This window comes from Tenrec ecaudatus, chromosome 9, assembly GCF_050624435.1.
Source record: "Tenrec ecaudatus isolate mTenEca1 chromosome 9, mTenEca1.hap1, whole genome shotgun sequence".
In the NCBI taxonomy this organism is placed as follows: Eukaryota; Metazoa; Chordata; class Mammalia; order Afrosoricida; family Tenrecidae; genus Tenrec; species Tenrec ecaudatus.
Window position 1 is genome coordinate 16,656,821 of NC_134538.1, and position 16,651 is coordinate 16,673,471.

A 16,651-nucleotide genomic window follows, 5' to 3' on the forward strand; every position below is an offset into this window, starting at 1 on the left:
GAGAAACATCGATTAATAATTGAACTTGGAATGTATTATGTATTAATGTATAAAAGTTGGAAATCGTTCAAAATGAAAATGGACCACCTAAAGAGTAGCTGAAAAGGACTGTTACTGCCCTTTTGAATTTGACAATCATATGGTTTACTATGCCAGGAATGACAAATTCAAGGGGGAATGACATGTTCACTGTCAAAGGGATATCTTAATATCGCTCTTGAAGAACAATGCTGTCTGTGATAAATAATATGTACATGCACACAAGGAAATCCAGTCACTATAACTATTATTCAAATGTACTCACCAACCACTAAAACTAGTGATAAAGAAATTGAAGAATTCTATCAACAGCTTCAGTCTGAAATTGATGAAGCATACAATCGAGATGCATTTATAATTATTGGTGACTGGAATGTGAAAAGTGGGATACAAGAGGAAAGAACATAGTGGAACAATATGACTGGGTGTGAGAAAGTTGGAAATCATAAGAAAAAATGTTGTAAGACCAACGACTTCTTAATCACAAAACCTCCCCCACCCCAAACAACACAAGCAATGACTCTATATGTGAACTTCTCTAGATGGAATACATAGAAATCAAATTGACCAACATCTGTGGGAAGAGAAGCTGGAGAAACTCAATGTCAAGGCCAGGGGCTGACTGTGAAACAGACCATCAATTGCTCAAATATAAGTTCAAGTTGAAGATGAACAAAATTAAAACACGTCCACGAGGGCCAAAATACCACCTTGACTATATTTCGCATGAATTTCAAGAATGACTCAAAAATGGATTTGACTCATTAAGCACTAAAGACTCAAGACCTGATGAATTGTGGGATGACACAAAGAAAATAATACATGAAGAAAACAAAAGATCGTTACAAAGACAAGAAAGAAAGAAAATATCAAAGTGGATGCTAGAAGGTACTCTGAGATTTGCGCTTAATCATAGAGTAGCTAAAGCAAGTGGAGGAAAGGATGACAGAAAAGAATGGAAGGAGAATTCAAAGGGAAGCTCTAGAAGACAAAGTGGAAGGGAATGCGTAAAGAGCTGGAGCAAGACAACCAGAAAGGAAGGACATGCTCAGGGCGTCTCGAGCTGATGGCCCTGAAGAGAAAACTCAAGCCTAGAGTGGTAATATTAAGATGCTATGAGTACAATTTTGGATGTTGCAGGAAGCAGCAAAAGAACATGGAAAGAATACCAGAGTCACTGTATCAAAAAGAGCTGGTCCAAGGGCTATAAGTAGCCTTTGTCTTAGCAGAGTGCGTTGAGAAGTATACTGCTGCAGACGCAGTCAGGTTAAATTCTAATACTAGCTGTGATGTTCCCTCTCGCTGTACACACCTATCCTCATATACATAAAAACATAATTAACTTCTATGCATATAAAACACAATGAAGTTGTAATTATCTAGAAAGATAATAGTTTTCAAAAAATGGCCATCAATCTCTCCCCACCCCGTGCAAATGCTATATTCTCCACAACAACCATGGGAGGCCTTCCTCCCAGATCCGTCCCCATATAGAAACCGCAACCTCCCTTTCCAGTCAGGGAGCTCTGAGGGCAGAGGTGGCATCTCGTTTGTCTCCATGTCTGCAGTACCCAGGGTGACACCTGAGATCTGGTAAACAGCTACACTGCACAGAGAGAACATGAACGCAGAAAGGAATACGGAAGGAAGCAAAAAGTACAGGCAGGAGGTAGCAGTAGGACATTGGGCCTCCACTCAAGTACTCCCTCAATGCAAGAAGACTTTCTTCTATTAAACTGCCATTCTATGATGCTCACCCTCCCGACACAACCGCTGAAGACAAAGCGGTTGAACAACCAAATGTGAAGAAAGCCGATGGTGCCCGGCTATCAAAAGCTATAGCATCTGGGGTCTTAAAGGCTTAAAGGTAAACAAGCAGCCATCTGGCTCAGAAGCAACAAAGCCCACATGGAAGAACACACCAGACTGTGCGATCACAAGGTGTCAAAGGGATCAGGTATCAGGCATCATCAGAACAAAAAATTTTTACCATAGTGAATGAGGGGGGAGTGCTGAGTGGAGACCCAAAGCCCATTTGTAGGCCACTGGACATACCCCTACAGAAGGGTCTTGGGGAGGAGACGAGCCAGTCAGGGTGCAATGTAGCAACGATGAAAAATACAATTTTCCTCTAGTTCCTAAATACTTCCTCCCCCCACCCCACTACTGTCATGATGCGAATTCTACATTGCAAGTCTGGCTAGACCAGAGGATGTACACTGGTGCAGATGGGAACTGGAAACACGGGGAAGCCAGGGCAGATGATCCCCTCAGGACCAGTGGTGTGAGTGGCAATACTGGGAGGGTAGAGGGAGGGTGGGTTGGAAAGGGGGAACCGATTTCAAGGATCTGCATGTGACCTCCTCCCTGGGGGATGGATAACAGAAAAGTGGGTGAAGGGAGACGTGGGACAGAGCAAGATATGACAAAATAATAATCTGTAAATTATCAAGGGTTCATGAGGGAAGGGGCAGTGGGGAGGGAGGGGAAAATGAGGACCTGATGCCAGGGGCTTAGATGGAGAGCAAATGTTTTGAGAATGATGAGGGCAACGAATGTACAAATGTGCTTTACACAATGGATGTATGGATGGATTTTGATAAGAGTTGTATGAGCCCCTCATAAAAAGATGGGAAGAAAAGGGGAGGGTGAGCACGGGAGGAGATGGGCGCAGTTCATCTTAGATGTGTGTTCCAGTTCATTGCAGAGGTTTGCTGATAAGGACTAGTTCCGACCCTGCCCGCGGGGACATCTTTCTTTAATCACTTTATTGGGGCTCTTGCAACTCTTATAGCAACTGTATCAAGCACATCCTATGTGTGTTGCCGTCATCATCTTCTAAACACTGTCTTTCTGTTTGAGCCCTTGGTGTTAGCTCCTCTTCTTTCCCTTCTTCCCCCGCCCTCCCATCCTTGTGACCCCTTGATAAATTACAAAGCATCATTGTTTTCATCTCTCACACCAACTGCTGTCTCCCTTCCCCCCCACTTCTGTCATTCTTCCCTTTGAGTGGGTGGGGTGTTAAACGTCTATCATTGTGATTGGTTCTCCCTTTCTCTCCCCTTCTCCCCGCTCCTTCCCCCTGCCTCACTCCCATCTGTTCCTGGGGGGGGGGGGGTGTCCATCTGTCCTGGATTCCTGTGTCGAGAGCTCTTGTCAGCACCAGTCTAGCTGGATTTGTAAGGTACACCTGAGGTCATGATATTGGGGGTGAGGAAGCCTCAAGGAACCAGAGGGACGGTGTGTGTTTGTTGGCGCTATACTGCACCCTGGCTGTCTGGGCCCTTCCTTCAGACCCTTCTCTGAGAGGAGCAGGCAGTCTCATCTTTTCCTTGGGTGGTGGGCTTGAATCACCGACCCTGTGGTGGTCAGAAGTGCACTGCTTAACTAACTGCACCACCAGGGCTCCTAACAGCACGAACAGAGATTTACCTGGAACGCAAGGTTGGTTAGTAGTCCGTTAAATAAGCTACATTAATTGATCTAGTAATCTCTGAAAAGCCTTTGATAAACTTCAACCCACATTTCTGTTTGAAAAAAAGTAACTGATGACTATGTAAACTGATGGAGATTTCCTTAGCATGATTAAAAATATACAAATCTTAGACCTAAAGCCAGCATGCTATTTAAAGAGGACTCACTAGATATATTTCCACTAAGATCAAGAACAAGACAATGATGTTCATTATCTTCCCAACATTTATTGCTGTTCAAGAGGTCAGCGTCGTTAGACTGGCTATAAGGTAAGCAGTTCAAACCCACCAACCACCCCATGTGAGAAATAGTAGGGTGACTGCTTCAGTCAAGATGCATAGTTTAGAACCATCCCCCCGACCCCCCCACCCCCCACATACAGCTTTATTTTTTTTCTCTTGTTAGGTGCCCTTGGTTTGGCTCTGACTCATAGCACCCTGTGAGAAGCGTGGAACGTTGCCTGCCCTGCGCCATCCTCACAATTACCCTCTGTTTCTGCCATTGTGGCAGCCACTGTGCCAGTCCATCCTGCTGAGGGCCTTCTTGGTTCTGATGCTCCCCTACCAAGCACAACAGCCCTTTTCTAGGGACTGCTCTCTCCTGACCACATGCCCCACGCATGAGAGGCGAAGGCTACCCATAAATATGAGTTGGGCCAGACTCAGTGAAAATGGGTCTAGAGGTAGGAGTTAATGCAATTAAGTAAGATACATTAGAGGCATAAAAACCCAATCCCACTGCCGTCCAATTGATCCTGACTTGCAGTGAGCCCAGAGAGGGTTTCCAGGCCCCTACATCTTTATAGGAGCAAACAGCCTCGTCTTTATCCCATAGGCCCGTTGGTGTGTTTGAACCACTTACCTTTCCTTCTAGAGTCCAACATTTACCACAGAGGGCTTCCAGTGCTCCTTAATTAGAGACACATGGATAGAAACAAAAGAAGCAAATCCAAAGTTCTCTGTAGAGAGTGTCATAGCACATACCTGGGAAACATGGAAAACCAATGCTCAAATTTGCTCAAGCAAAGAATGAAGGACGCTAAAAGGGTGTAAAGTTGGCAAAGAATTGAATGATCTGCATGTATACAAAAATAACCGGTTAAAAGTTAAGACTGTGCTTACAATGGCAAAGAAGATAAACAATCACAGAGAAACTTACTAAGGAATGTGTAAGCCTGCTTGGGGAAGACTTTAAAATATACCTAAAAGATATAAAAGTCGATGTGAAAATGGAAAAATATTGTTTGTTCTTGATGAGAATGCCTCAAAACTGTATAGATGTTAGCTCTTAATTCTTTTATAAATAACACAACGCAAATGAAAATACAACAACAACAACAAAAGTTCTGGAGCCAGTCAGGCTGACATGGAATTCACATGGAAAAGTAAAGACACGTGCAAGAACATTCAGGAATCCCATCCTGCGGTCGGGAATGAGCCCTGAGAGGTATCTCGTCCTACAAATAGTAAATCGCACCGCGAAAGTTCTATCATTAACAGTAAAGTACTGTCATGGGAGAGACTAGTGGCTTAGAATTGAAATCCCCAAATCCTCGGGCACACAGGGAAATTCCGTACATGACGGCAGTGTTATTTTATTTTATTTATTTATTTTTTGGGGGACAGTGTTATTTTAAACCACTAGAGCAAAGATGGGGGTTTTAATGAAATGGTGCTGGACAACTAGGCACCCATTTGGGTGGGGGGTGGGGGTGGGGTATAAGATTAGATCCACATTTCACAGCACACATAAAAATAAACTCCAAAATAATAAAAAGTATGTAAGTACCCAAAGAAACCAGATGGGCTCCTCTAGAAAGTGAGAGTACAGAAAAGTATTTTAAATAGACCAAGGTAAAAAATGTAAACATTGGCATGGTCAAAGGTATTAAGGAATCATTGTAAATATACTGGTAAACCTGTAAGAAGACTTCTGTATCTTTTGCTCAAAAAGTGTTATCATAGAATCCACTGCAACGATTATGTCTGCATTCTTAAATAGCTCGATTACAAACTTTCATTTCAAAGCACACGCTGGAGAGAGAGAAAGCAGCTTGTCGGAAGGGGGAAAGTTTTATTCTGCGCTAGGTGGGCCCCGGGTTTTACCTTCTTCAGTCTCTTGTGGGCCCTGCTGTGGTTTCCCTTCACCTGGTCTGCTCGGCCCAGGACCCGGTAAGTCTCTGCCACCTCAGCACTGAAGTCGCCAAACGCGCCCACTTTGTCCTGCAGGGACCCTCTCAGGATGGAGAGCGCTCGCTGTGAAAGGGACAAACAGGGTCTGTTAAAGAGTCAAGGTTGCTAAAGATCCCTGACACTTAGGACAGTGATGGGACTGACGTTTTACGTTCCTAGAGGAATAGGAACACAAGACTGAGAAAATGACGGCAACCACTTCCCCAAACAGCCGTCATTGTAGACGCCGTGGAGCACAGTTCTGCGCTGCAGGCCCGGGCTTCCCTGCATCAGGACTGGCCTCACAGCCCCACGGCTTTGTTTATCAGGAGCTGGGGCTATACTCCTCCAGTTCACGAGAGACAAGCAGTAACACGTGGGGGGAAGAATGCACCAAGAAGGAAGGTAGAACGAATGAGGGACGCGTGGAGAGCAACTTCATTCCAGATAACACAGGAACCCGTTCTAGTTAAGTAATCAACTCCAAGGATCACATGTGTTGGGCACTCTTCATGCTAGGATTTATGGAAAATAATTTACATTTATGAACACATTTCATCTCCATTTTCCAGAGGAGGAAACAGGCACACAGGCAAGCACCTTTGCTGGAAACATACATCTGCACACCTATGTTCACTGCAGAACTCACGGGAGCCAAAGGGCAGAAACAACCCAAGAGTTCATCATCAAGGGATGACTGAATAAAGAAAATGTGGTGCATACCTCCCGTGGAATTCTACTCAGCCCCAAAACAAAACGACAAATTGACATGTGCTACAACATGGATGCATCTTGAAAACATTCTGCAGAGGAAAATATGTCCGACAAACGGGCAACAAATCTTATGCGATGGCACTTCTCTGAACCATTGCAGAGACTAACATTTATCAGTGGTTACTGTGGGTAATAGGGAAGCAGGGAGGGAAAAGGGGGCTCACTGATTTGAAAACAGATAGGAGTAACTGTTGAGCAACATGATAGGCGTAGATAATATCACTGAATTGTACATGGGAAGAATGTAAAAATGGCAAATGATTGGTTATGTGTATATTGACCACCATTAAAAAAGAAAGAAATTCACTCTGTCAGACAGCTCAGCAATGGCAGAGGTAGGACCTGAATCTGACCAGTAATTTTAAGATTTTTCTTTGGTTATAGGACCCTTTCCTTCTGTGCACCCTGGATTTCTGTATGTAAGTGAAAACAAGAGTTTCCTGGCAATGGATCTACTCACACCACACCGGCCCCGACTGTGGGGTTTTCCATTTCTCCAGAGAAAGAGTTTAGGAAACCGAAAGTAAACATTCCAATGTGATGACATTTTATTTGGTTCATAATATTTATACCAAGATGATGTCCATCCCCAGGGAGGAGGTTATATATATACCCTTGGAATCGGTTCCCCCTCTGTACCCCACCCTCCCTCAACCCTCCTAGTATTGCCACTCTCACCACTGGTCCTGAAGGGCTCACCTGTCCTGGATTCCCTGTTTCCAGTTCCTATCTGTACCAGTGTACATCCTCTGGTCTAGCCAGATTTGTAAGGTAGAATTGGACGGACAACAGAAAAGTGAGTGAAGGGAGACGTCAGACAGTGCAAGATATGACAAAATAATAATTTATAAATTATCAAGGGTTCATGAGGAAGGGGGAAGTGGGGAGGGAGGGGACAAATGAGGAGCTGATGCCAGGGGCTTACGTGGAGAGTTAAATGTTTTGAGAATGATGAGGGCAACAAATGTGCTTTATACAATTGATGTATGCATGGATTATGATAAGAGTTGCATGAGCCCCCCAAAAATGATAAAAAATGTTATACTAAGATGAAATTAAAAATATAAGTAGGACATCAAGTAACATTTTCTGACATTAATCTCTCCAGTCAGACACCAATGCAAACCAGGGAAAAACTTGTTACAATTTGTAACACTCTCGGTTTTCCTAAAATTCCTCTGTGAGCTTTCACATGAAAGCACAGTTATGATCGCAGAGCATGAATGTTGACTTCACCACCAAATAATGCCCTGGGGAGTGAAGGGCCTTCCCAGAGCAGTCCACACCCAGAGGAGGGCAAAGGACCGTCGATCCTTTTATTGGCAATACTCAGAGTTACTCTGAGCTTGAATTGGAAGTGAGTAGGTACACCACTTTGTTAAAGGTGCTGGTGAATCAGAAATCCATTTCTTAGGTGGAAAGAGAAGTCACTGTGGGTGCAGACAAGCTGTATAACTTGCCAAGTGTGAGACAATTGATAGATCCATGAAGAACAAGTAAGAATTTAAATGAAAACTTCGCTAAGGAGCCTGGTGGCGAGTGGGTTAAATGCCGGGCTGCTAACCCACAGGTCGGTAGTTCAAACCCACCAGCTGCTATGCAAGCGAAAGATGAGGAGATGAGGTAGTCTTCATCCGTAAAGATGAAAGTCTGTGTCCTATATGGTCCCTGTGAGTCAAAGCCAACGGTAACAATGGACTTCGAAAGCTCAGCACAGTAGGGGCACCACGGCCCTCCCAGGGCCTGTGAGCAAGGATTCGGTTTAGTGCCAGCAGTGTTGGGTCGCGAAGATGTTCAGTGGAATGGTTATGTGTTGGGCAGTTCGAAACTACTAGCCCCTCTGAGAGAGAATGACGAGGCTTGGAAACCCACAGGAGCCAGTTCTACCCTGTCTTATAGGATCACCATGCGTCGGAAATGAGTCAGTGGCAATGAATTTGGGTTTGGGGGAGTTTGGATTGTCAGGGGTTGAGTCATCATGATGGAAAAAAAGCCAGAGACATCTTTTCCTATATGGAATTTTCATGGCGAGTAAAGCCTGGTTGGAAAAACGAGAGTAAAAGTGCAGGAAGTTAAAGGGAAAATGCAAGGGAGAGCTATTTCATGAGCTTAGAGCAGCAGTTCTCAGCCTGGGGGGTCTCGACTCCTTTGGGGGTCGAACAACCCTTTCACAGGGGTCACCCAATTCATAACAGTAGCAAAATGGCAGTGATGAAGTAGCAATGAAAATAATTTTATGGTTGGGGTGGGGGTCACCACAACATGAGGAGCTGTATTAAAAGGTCGCGGCATGAGGAAGGTTGAGGACACTGGCTTAGAGGAAACAGAGTCTAGGTCAACCTCTGGAAGTTATTGACAAGTCGCAATAACCATGCATCAGACCAGGTACTGTTTCCTTCGGGTGTAGATAAGGCCTCCATGAGTTGGCATTGACTCCACGGCAAGTAACAGTGGAGAGGAGGAAAGAAGACATAGGATTTAAATGGACCGCGAAGGAATGCTGCAGAACTGAGCGCACAGCTATGATGGAGAGACACGTGGGTGTTTAGGTCAGGATGTCGCCTAATTTGTCAGAAAAAGCACGAGAGAAGAAGGACATGAGGTGGAGGCCCAAGCTGGGTCGAAGGTCCATGGGCTTGTGCCGGGGGGATATGTTTGCATGCTGTGACAATAAGAAAAGTCAGAGATGGTTCTGAATGGGCAAAGAGCACAACTAGCAGGGAAGCCCAGACAGCGCCAAACTAGCTAAGTGCCCTGCATTTATATTTGACCTTACAAGGTACTGTCCTCCCCCAAAGTCTCCTGAGGGTCGGAGCAGGGTTCTAGATAACAAGCAAGTGTGACACACTGGACTATCCGGTGGCCCAGTCCTACTGTTGGCTGATTCTTGCAAGAGCCCATTGTGAGAGGCCTGGAACCCACAGAGTGAGGGAAGTAGAAACCGGCCACACGCAGCTGGGCAGACTGTGCCATGCATGTGACGTCTGGCAGGAAGATGAGTGAGCGCTGAAATCTGGCCCAGGTCCTGCTTCCCAAGCCACAGGCTTATCAGGCACAGCCAGTGTCCGCAAAAGGAAGGGATAGCATTCTCGCTTCTTACAAGAGCATGTGATGGTCGGCCAGTGACCCTAGCATTATGGAAGCAAGATTGCCAAGATCGCCAGTGACAGAAGGAGCAGTGTGATGAAGTAATCATGATATCCTATCAGTTGACTCACCAGCGAACATGACAGCAGGAAGCCACATCAGGAAGGGGGAAGGTGGGGGTGTCCTGTGGGGGGGGGGGCGGAGGGGTCAGCTAGCTAGCAGTCCCATATAGCTGAATTCACACAGCTTCTTCCTTCCATAACAATCTCAGCTACTCCCTCCATGTGAGCCCAACTCCCATGGATCTCAGGCTCATTGGGAGACAGAGATTAAAAAGACACATTACAAAAATACTTGTTCTTATTGCTACCCTGAAGAACAAGTATTTTTAATGTGCCTTTTGCAGTGTAGCAACAATGAAACAGACAACTTTCCTCCAGCTCTTAAATGCTGCCCCCTCCCCACTACTATCATGATCCCAATTCTACCTTACAAGTCTGGCTGGACCAGAGGATGTACACTGGTACAGATAGGAACTGGAAACACAGGGAATCCAGGACAGATGATCCCTTCAGGACCAATGGTGAGAGTGGCGATGGTGGAAGGGAGGAGGGAAGGGGTGCGTAGAAAGGGGGAACCAATTATAAGGATCTACATAAACCTCCTCCCTGGGGGATGGACAACCAAAAAGTGGGTGAAGGGAGATGTCGGATAGTGTAAGATATAACAAAATAATAATAATTTATAAATTATTAAGGGTTCATGAAGGAGTCGATGGAGGGGAGGAAGTGGAAAATGAGGAGGTGATACCAAGGGCCCAAGTAGAAGGCAAATGTTCTGGGAATGATGAGGGCAACAGATGTACAAATGTGCTTGACACAATGGATGGGTGTGTAGATTGTGATAAGAGTTGTATGAGCCCCCAATAAAGTGATTTAATAAAAGAGGAGTTGTAGAATCATCACCACAATGAAAAATAAACACACTTGTTCCTGCTGTTAGGTGCCATTCAGTCGATCCTAACCCATAGCGACGCTGGACAACAGAACTTTACACTGCCTGGTCCTGTGCCAGCCTCCCAATGCTCTGAAGTTGAGCCCATTGCTGCAGCCACTGTGTCCATCCAGCTTGTCAAGGCCGTCCTCTTTTTCACTGCCCCTCCACTTTACCGAGGATGGGGTCCTTCTCCAGGGACGTGCTTCTCTTGACAACGTGTCCACAGTACATGAGCTGAAGTCTCCGTCTGTGCCTCTAAGGAACAAGGATATACTTCTTCCAACACAGGTTAGTTTGCTCTTTTGGCAGCCTGTGGCACTTTCAATACTCCTCACCAGCACTGTAATCCCTTGTCCTTGTGTACCTTTTAAATGCTTATGAGATGAGAGAAGACATCTTGGCATGGGTCAGGTGCCCCTTAGGACTCCAAGTAACCTGAAAGAGGTCTTTTGATCTACTGACTGCTTCTTCCCTAAGCAGTGATTGCGGATCCAAGCAAAACAAAATCCTTAACTTCAATATTTTTTTTGGATTTTTCTTTGTCAAGACAAAAAAAGATTAATAGAGTCAGAAACTCAAAGGGGCAGTTCTACTTTGTCCAGTAGAGTCGCTATGGGTTGGAGCTGATGGACTGGTCGTGAGTGACAGATTTTATTTTGGCTCTATATCCGGTTGACTTCCGGTTGGCACTGTATGCGTGCTACTCTCAACATGTCTTTTGTTACTGTCCCAGCAACTCTTTTTAGAACTTTTCTAAAGGTTGATCTGTTTTTAACAAATTTCTTTCATCTCTGCTTATCTAAAAATGTTTGAATTTCTCCATGATATTTGAAAGAAAGTTTTGTTGGCTAGTATAATCTTGACTGGCAATTCCCCTCCCTCCCAATTTTATATATGAAATTCTATTGCCTTCTTCTTTTTCCTTCTTTTTAAATGAATTAATTGAGACTTAGATGGGGTGTGTGTGTGTTACATTTCAGACCATCAACTCTGCATTCCACAGTTCAAGCCATTCACCAAATCCCAGCTCCCAGTTCAGCGGATCTGTCTTTGCTAATTTTTCTCTCCCCGTTTTTTTCCCCCCCATTGCCTTCTTGGGTCTATGATTTCTGCCAAGGAAATGTCCTACTGGTTCTCTCTCATAAGTAACTTTTCATTCTCCTGAGCTCCTGTCAGAATTCTTTCTTTGACTTCGGTTTTGGAACGTTTGATTAGGATATGTCTTGTTGATTTTCTTTTGGGGTCTATCCTGTTTGGGGTTTGCTTAACTTAAATATTTATCTTCTTTTTGTTCATATTAGAAAACTTTTCTTTTTTAAAAAAATCATTTTATTGAGGGTTAATAAAACTCTTATCACAATCCATACATCAGTTGTGTCAAGCACATTTGTACACTCATTGCCCTAGTCATTCTCAAAATATTTGCTCTCCACTTAAGCCCCTGACATCAGATCCTCATTTTCTCCCTTCCCTCCCTGTTCACCCCTCCCTCATGAACCCTTGATAATTTAGAAATTATTATTTTGTCATATCTTACACTGTCCAACGTCTCCCATCACCCACTTTTCTGTTGTCCGTGCCCCAGGGAGGAGGTCACATGTAGATCCTTATAATTGGTTCCCCCTTTCTACCCCACCTTCCCTGGTTTCGCCACTCTCACCACTGGTCCTGAGGGATTCATCTGTCCTGGATTCCCTGTTTCTGGTTCTTATCTGTACCAGTGTACATTCTCTGGTCTAGGCAGATTTGCAAGGTAGAATTGGAATCATGATAGTGGTGGGGGGAGGGGCGGGGGGAAGACCTTTAAGAACTAGAGGAAATGTGTATGTTTCATTGTTGCTACACTGCACCCTGACTGGCTCGTCTCTTCCCTGTGACCCCTTCTCTAAGGGGTGTCCCGTTACCTACAGATGGGCTTTGGGTCTCCACTCTCCACTCCCCCTCATTCACAATGATATGATTTTTTGTTCTTTGATGCCTGATAACTGATCCCTTTGACACCTCGTGATCGCACAGGCTGGTGTGCTTCTTCCATGTGGGCTTTGTTGCTTCTGAGCTAGATGGCCGCTTGTTTACTTTCAAGCCTTAAGATCCCAGATGCTTATCTCTGGATAGCTGATCACCATCAGCTTTCTTCACCACATTGGCTTCTGTACCCGCTTTGTCTTCAGCACTCATGTTGGGAAGGTGTGCATCATGAAATGCCAGTTTAATAGAAGAAAGTATTCTTGCATTGAGAGAGTACTTGAGGGGAGGTCCAATGTCCAACTACTTCCTTAATACTAAACCTATAAATATATGCACGTAGATCTATTTCCCCATCATCCTACATAAATATATTTACATATGTACGTGCCTGTATTTAGACCTCTATAAATGCCCTTTGCCTCCTAGTCCTTTCCTCTATTTCCTTTTACTTTCCTCTTGTCCACTATCATGCTCAGCCTTCATTTGGCTTTCAGTAACTTCTGTCAGTTCCACTGCCCTTGATAAATCCCTATCAGACCATTCACACCCTCCTTGACACTGATTTTGGATCACTTGTTGCTCCCTTGTCCCTGGGGTTGGTCAACACCACTTCCTTTCCCCCACCTCACCATCACCCATGTCCCCCGGAACCATCGGTCCCGTTGTTTTCTATCCTCTAGACTGTTCATACAGCCTACCTTATCTAGATAGACCTTTGGAGATAATAATATGCACAAAAACAAGGCATGGCAAGACAAGGCAACAAAAGAGAACACAACGACAACAAAGAAAAACCAAATAACCAAAAAATAAATAAAAATTAAAAAAAAGAAAAACCTGTACCTAACACAAGATCTGTTTGTTGATCTCTAGGAGTGTCCTCCAGTAGAGTCTGGTGGGGTGACCCGCTCTGGCCCCAAAGTCTATCCTTTGCACTCACTCCCTCGGGACCTCCTTGCTCTGCTCCCCCCTCTGCTCTGCCAGACACCCTTAGTGTTTTGCCTCGGTGTGGTGGGGTCAGACGGGGCCAGTTCCGACTCTGAGTCTCCAGTGTTGTCCCCTGTAGGGTCATGGGTCAGTGGGAGACGTCATGTCTCCTAGAGGGAGCAGCCGTATGGTCCACTCTGTGCATTGACTGTTCTGAGTGGGGATATCGTCCTCCATGCTTGATGGGCCAGGATGTGCTCCACTCTCTCTTAGGGGAAGTTTTCTTATGGCAATAAGTTTCTCTGTGCTTTTTTTTTTTTTTTGAATAAAGGGAGTGTCTGTTCTTGTTCTGGAATTCTAATCACATGCAGGTTATTCCTCTTGATGAAGAGAATTGGATTAAATTCAATGATGTGGGTGAACAGAGTGATCGTCAAGCCAGGTTCTCATCAGATGCTGCTGCAAATGTTCAAAATGACTGGCTGACAAGCCCCATCCTGTCTGTCTCATCGTTCATCCCTTTCGTTCTGCTTCTTTCCTGGTCAATATCTAATCCACTTCTCTGCCTGCCTCCGAAGCTCGGGGTTCCAGGATTATCATCTGTGCAGATATTTCATTTTGTTGCTGTGTCTTTTGTTGTAAAGGGTCTGAGTTGCGTGGCTGCCTAGTCCGCCGGCTTGCCAGACGTGTCCCATAGATGACTTTTAAAACAATGACCAAGGTGTGTTTATTCGGAATGGACGGCAACGAACAAGAACGGAAGTGGCTACGGGGTAGGAGCTTGCTGTGGTCCATGTGAGAGGTGATTGTAGTTTAGTCTAGGTAGTGGGATTGGAAATGAAAATAAATGGGTGAATTAAAGACACATTATGGAGGCAAAACTGCTGGTGAATTGGATGGCCTGAGGCATGACAGGGCTGACAAGAGGTGTTAAGGGTCTATCCACCAGCTAGTGCTAGAAATACAGTATGTACTTCTGCATAAATAGAGTTTTCCCAGCACGTTTTTAATGCCTTCTTTGTAGTGACATTAGGTACCCCAGCTTATATTCGGGTGGGCTTGTACTCTAGTACATACGGTATGTGAGCATGAGGTGGGGCTTCCTGGAAGTCCCTTTCCAGTTGCTTGGGTGATCCAGAAAAAGATGAAGCATTAATTTTTTTAATGGTTTGATTTGTTCTTCTTTAAAAAATCATTTTATTGGGGGCTCTTACAGATGCATAAAAAACCATAAATCAGTTATAACAAGCAAACTTGCGCATATGTTGCCATCATCATTTTCAAAACATTATTTTCTACTTGAGCCCATATTATGAGCTCCTCTTTTTTCCCTCCCATCCTTGTGAACCTTTGGTAAATTATATATATCTTCTTCTTCATATCTTACACCATACACTGCATCCCTTCACCCACGTTTCCATTATTTGTCCCCGTCGGGGGGGTGGGGGTGGTTATACATTCATCATTGCTATCAGTTTCCCCTTTCTCCTCCTTTCCCCCTTGCCCCTTACCCTTATGGTATCGCTATTCCCACTACTGTTTCTGAGGGGTTTATCTGTCCTGGCTTCCATGTATTGAAAGTTCTTATCTGTACCGATGTATATATTCTGGTCTAGCAAGATTTGTGAGGTAGAATTGGGCTCAGGATAGTTGTGGGGGGTGGAAGCATTAAAGAACAAGAGGAATGCTGCAGAAACACTAATTTCTATGGTTATGTTTGACATATTCTAGTTTGAAGAACATATATGTGTCAAAATTAAAAATTTATGTTCTTTAATCATACCGTATTTGAGACATGCTGGGGGATTCGGGATTAGGAACTCAATATGGAAGAGGGAGTCAACAAAACATGAGGGAAATAAGTTTTTAATTTCCAAGGTGAAAGAAATATACGTTTTGAGTGGATAGGCCATCTATATTCTCATAAACATTTCCCAAAAGTAAGTAGCCTGGGAGCTACTGGGACCTTAGGACATCCTTTGCCCATCAAATCCGCTATTGTCAAGGGGATTCTGACTTGTGGCAACTCCACAGCATGTTCAGTGACTGAATGTTCAGAAAGGGAGCAGAAAGCCTCTTTTTTTTCTGGAAGAGCTGGTAAATTTGAACACTCACTTGCCGCTAGCAACCCTTCAATCATGTTCTGCAGCGTGAAGGAGGCAACCTCATTAATAACTAGTCAGCTTGGATCCCAACGCACCTCTTCTTGTCCAGTCATTTTCAGGAAATGGCAAAATTCATCTTGAATTAAAAGAAATTTGGCTCTTCTCATGCCTTCCGCATCTTTCAGCTTAGCCATGCTCTCTTGGAAATACTGCTTAGCCACATCTGGAAAAGGGATCAGAACAAGTTTGAAAACTCCTTGCAAATTAGAAATGATAATTAAATAAATATACTTTTAGTCATAGCGAACTATTTGAAAGTAATACACCTCTGGACAAGAAAAAACAGTTAAGGAGACTGCTCTTTTACTCATTAATCTGCTCATTTTATCAGAAAAAAAGTTAGGTCTTAGAAAGATAGCCATTTATTTTTCTGGGTTTTTACTCAGCTTTCCCATGAAAAAAGGGAGTAAAGTAAATCCAAAACATAAGTAAACAGCATGCAAAAAAGGTAAGTAAAGTGAACTCAATACTCTCCCCTAGATTTGAACATATCAACGAGTTGTCAACTAGTAGAGCATCCTCACTCTGGGCCATTCCTCACGGAGATTAGAACTCTCCGGGGTCCACTTACTTAGTGGACACATATTTATCACATGAACATTCTGGAAAATACTGTTGGCACATGATTAGGGAGGAAATGCCATTGATTTCAAACAGATAAACTTATTGGTTTAAACATAACAAAATATGTGTTTAATTTCATGCCAATATAAAAAGCAAGCAAATGAAAGTCTCGGATATTTAAAATAAAAAGGAGATTAAACGCGGGGAGCCCTAGTGGTGTAGTTGTTTAAGTGCTGGGCTGCTAACTGCAAGCTCTGCAGTTCAAAACCACCAGTCATTCTGTAGGAGAAAGAAGAGGCTTTCTACTCTCATAAAGAGCTATAGTTTCAGAAACCTAATCTATCCTACAGAATCAATTCGATGAGAGAGAGAGAAAACCAGAGCCCGGAGCAGAAGCGGAGTTGAACTGCCCATATGGACGTGAAAGCAAAAGTTACAGAAGGACTGGACATGAGGTTGAAGGTCTGAGAATGATAGGCAGCCGGG

At 44.1% G+C, this 16,651-nt stretch overlaps 1 protein-coding gene across 5 annotated transcripts in view; it reads right to left on the reverse strand.

Moving 5' to 3' along the window:
- TTC23 (tetratricopeptide repeat domain 23) overlaps positions 1-16,651 on the reverse strand; it is a 127,864-nt gene that overhangs the window by 23,276 nt on the left and 87,937 nt on the right. For 4 of the 5 annotated variants that reach the window (XR_012786089.1, XM_075557896.1, XM_075557895.1 and 1 more), the window contains 2 exons: positions 15,637-15,764; positions 5,619-5,768 (listed from right to left, as the gene is read on the reverse strand). Coding sequence is in view for 4 of the 5 variants with exons in the window: in XM_075557896.1 (XP_075414011.1) it covers positions 5,619-5,768; positions 15,637-15,764 (278 nt within the window). In the remaining variant the exon portion in view is untranslated. Of the gene's footprint in view, positions 1-4,374; positions 4,497-5,618; positions 5,769-15,636; positions 15,765-16,651 lie in introns of all 5 variants that reach the window. The other variant, XM_075557897.1, reaches the window with a different exon arrangement.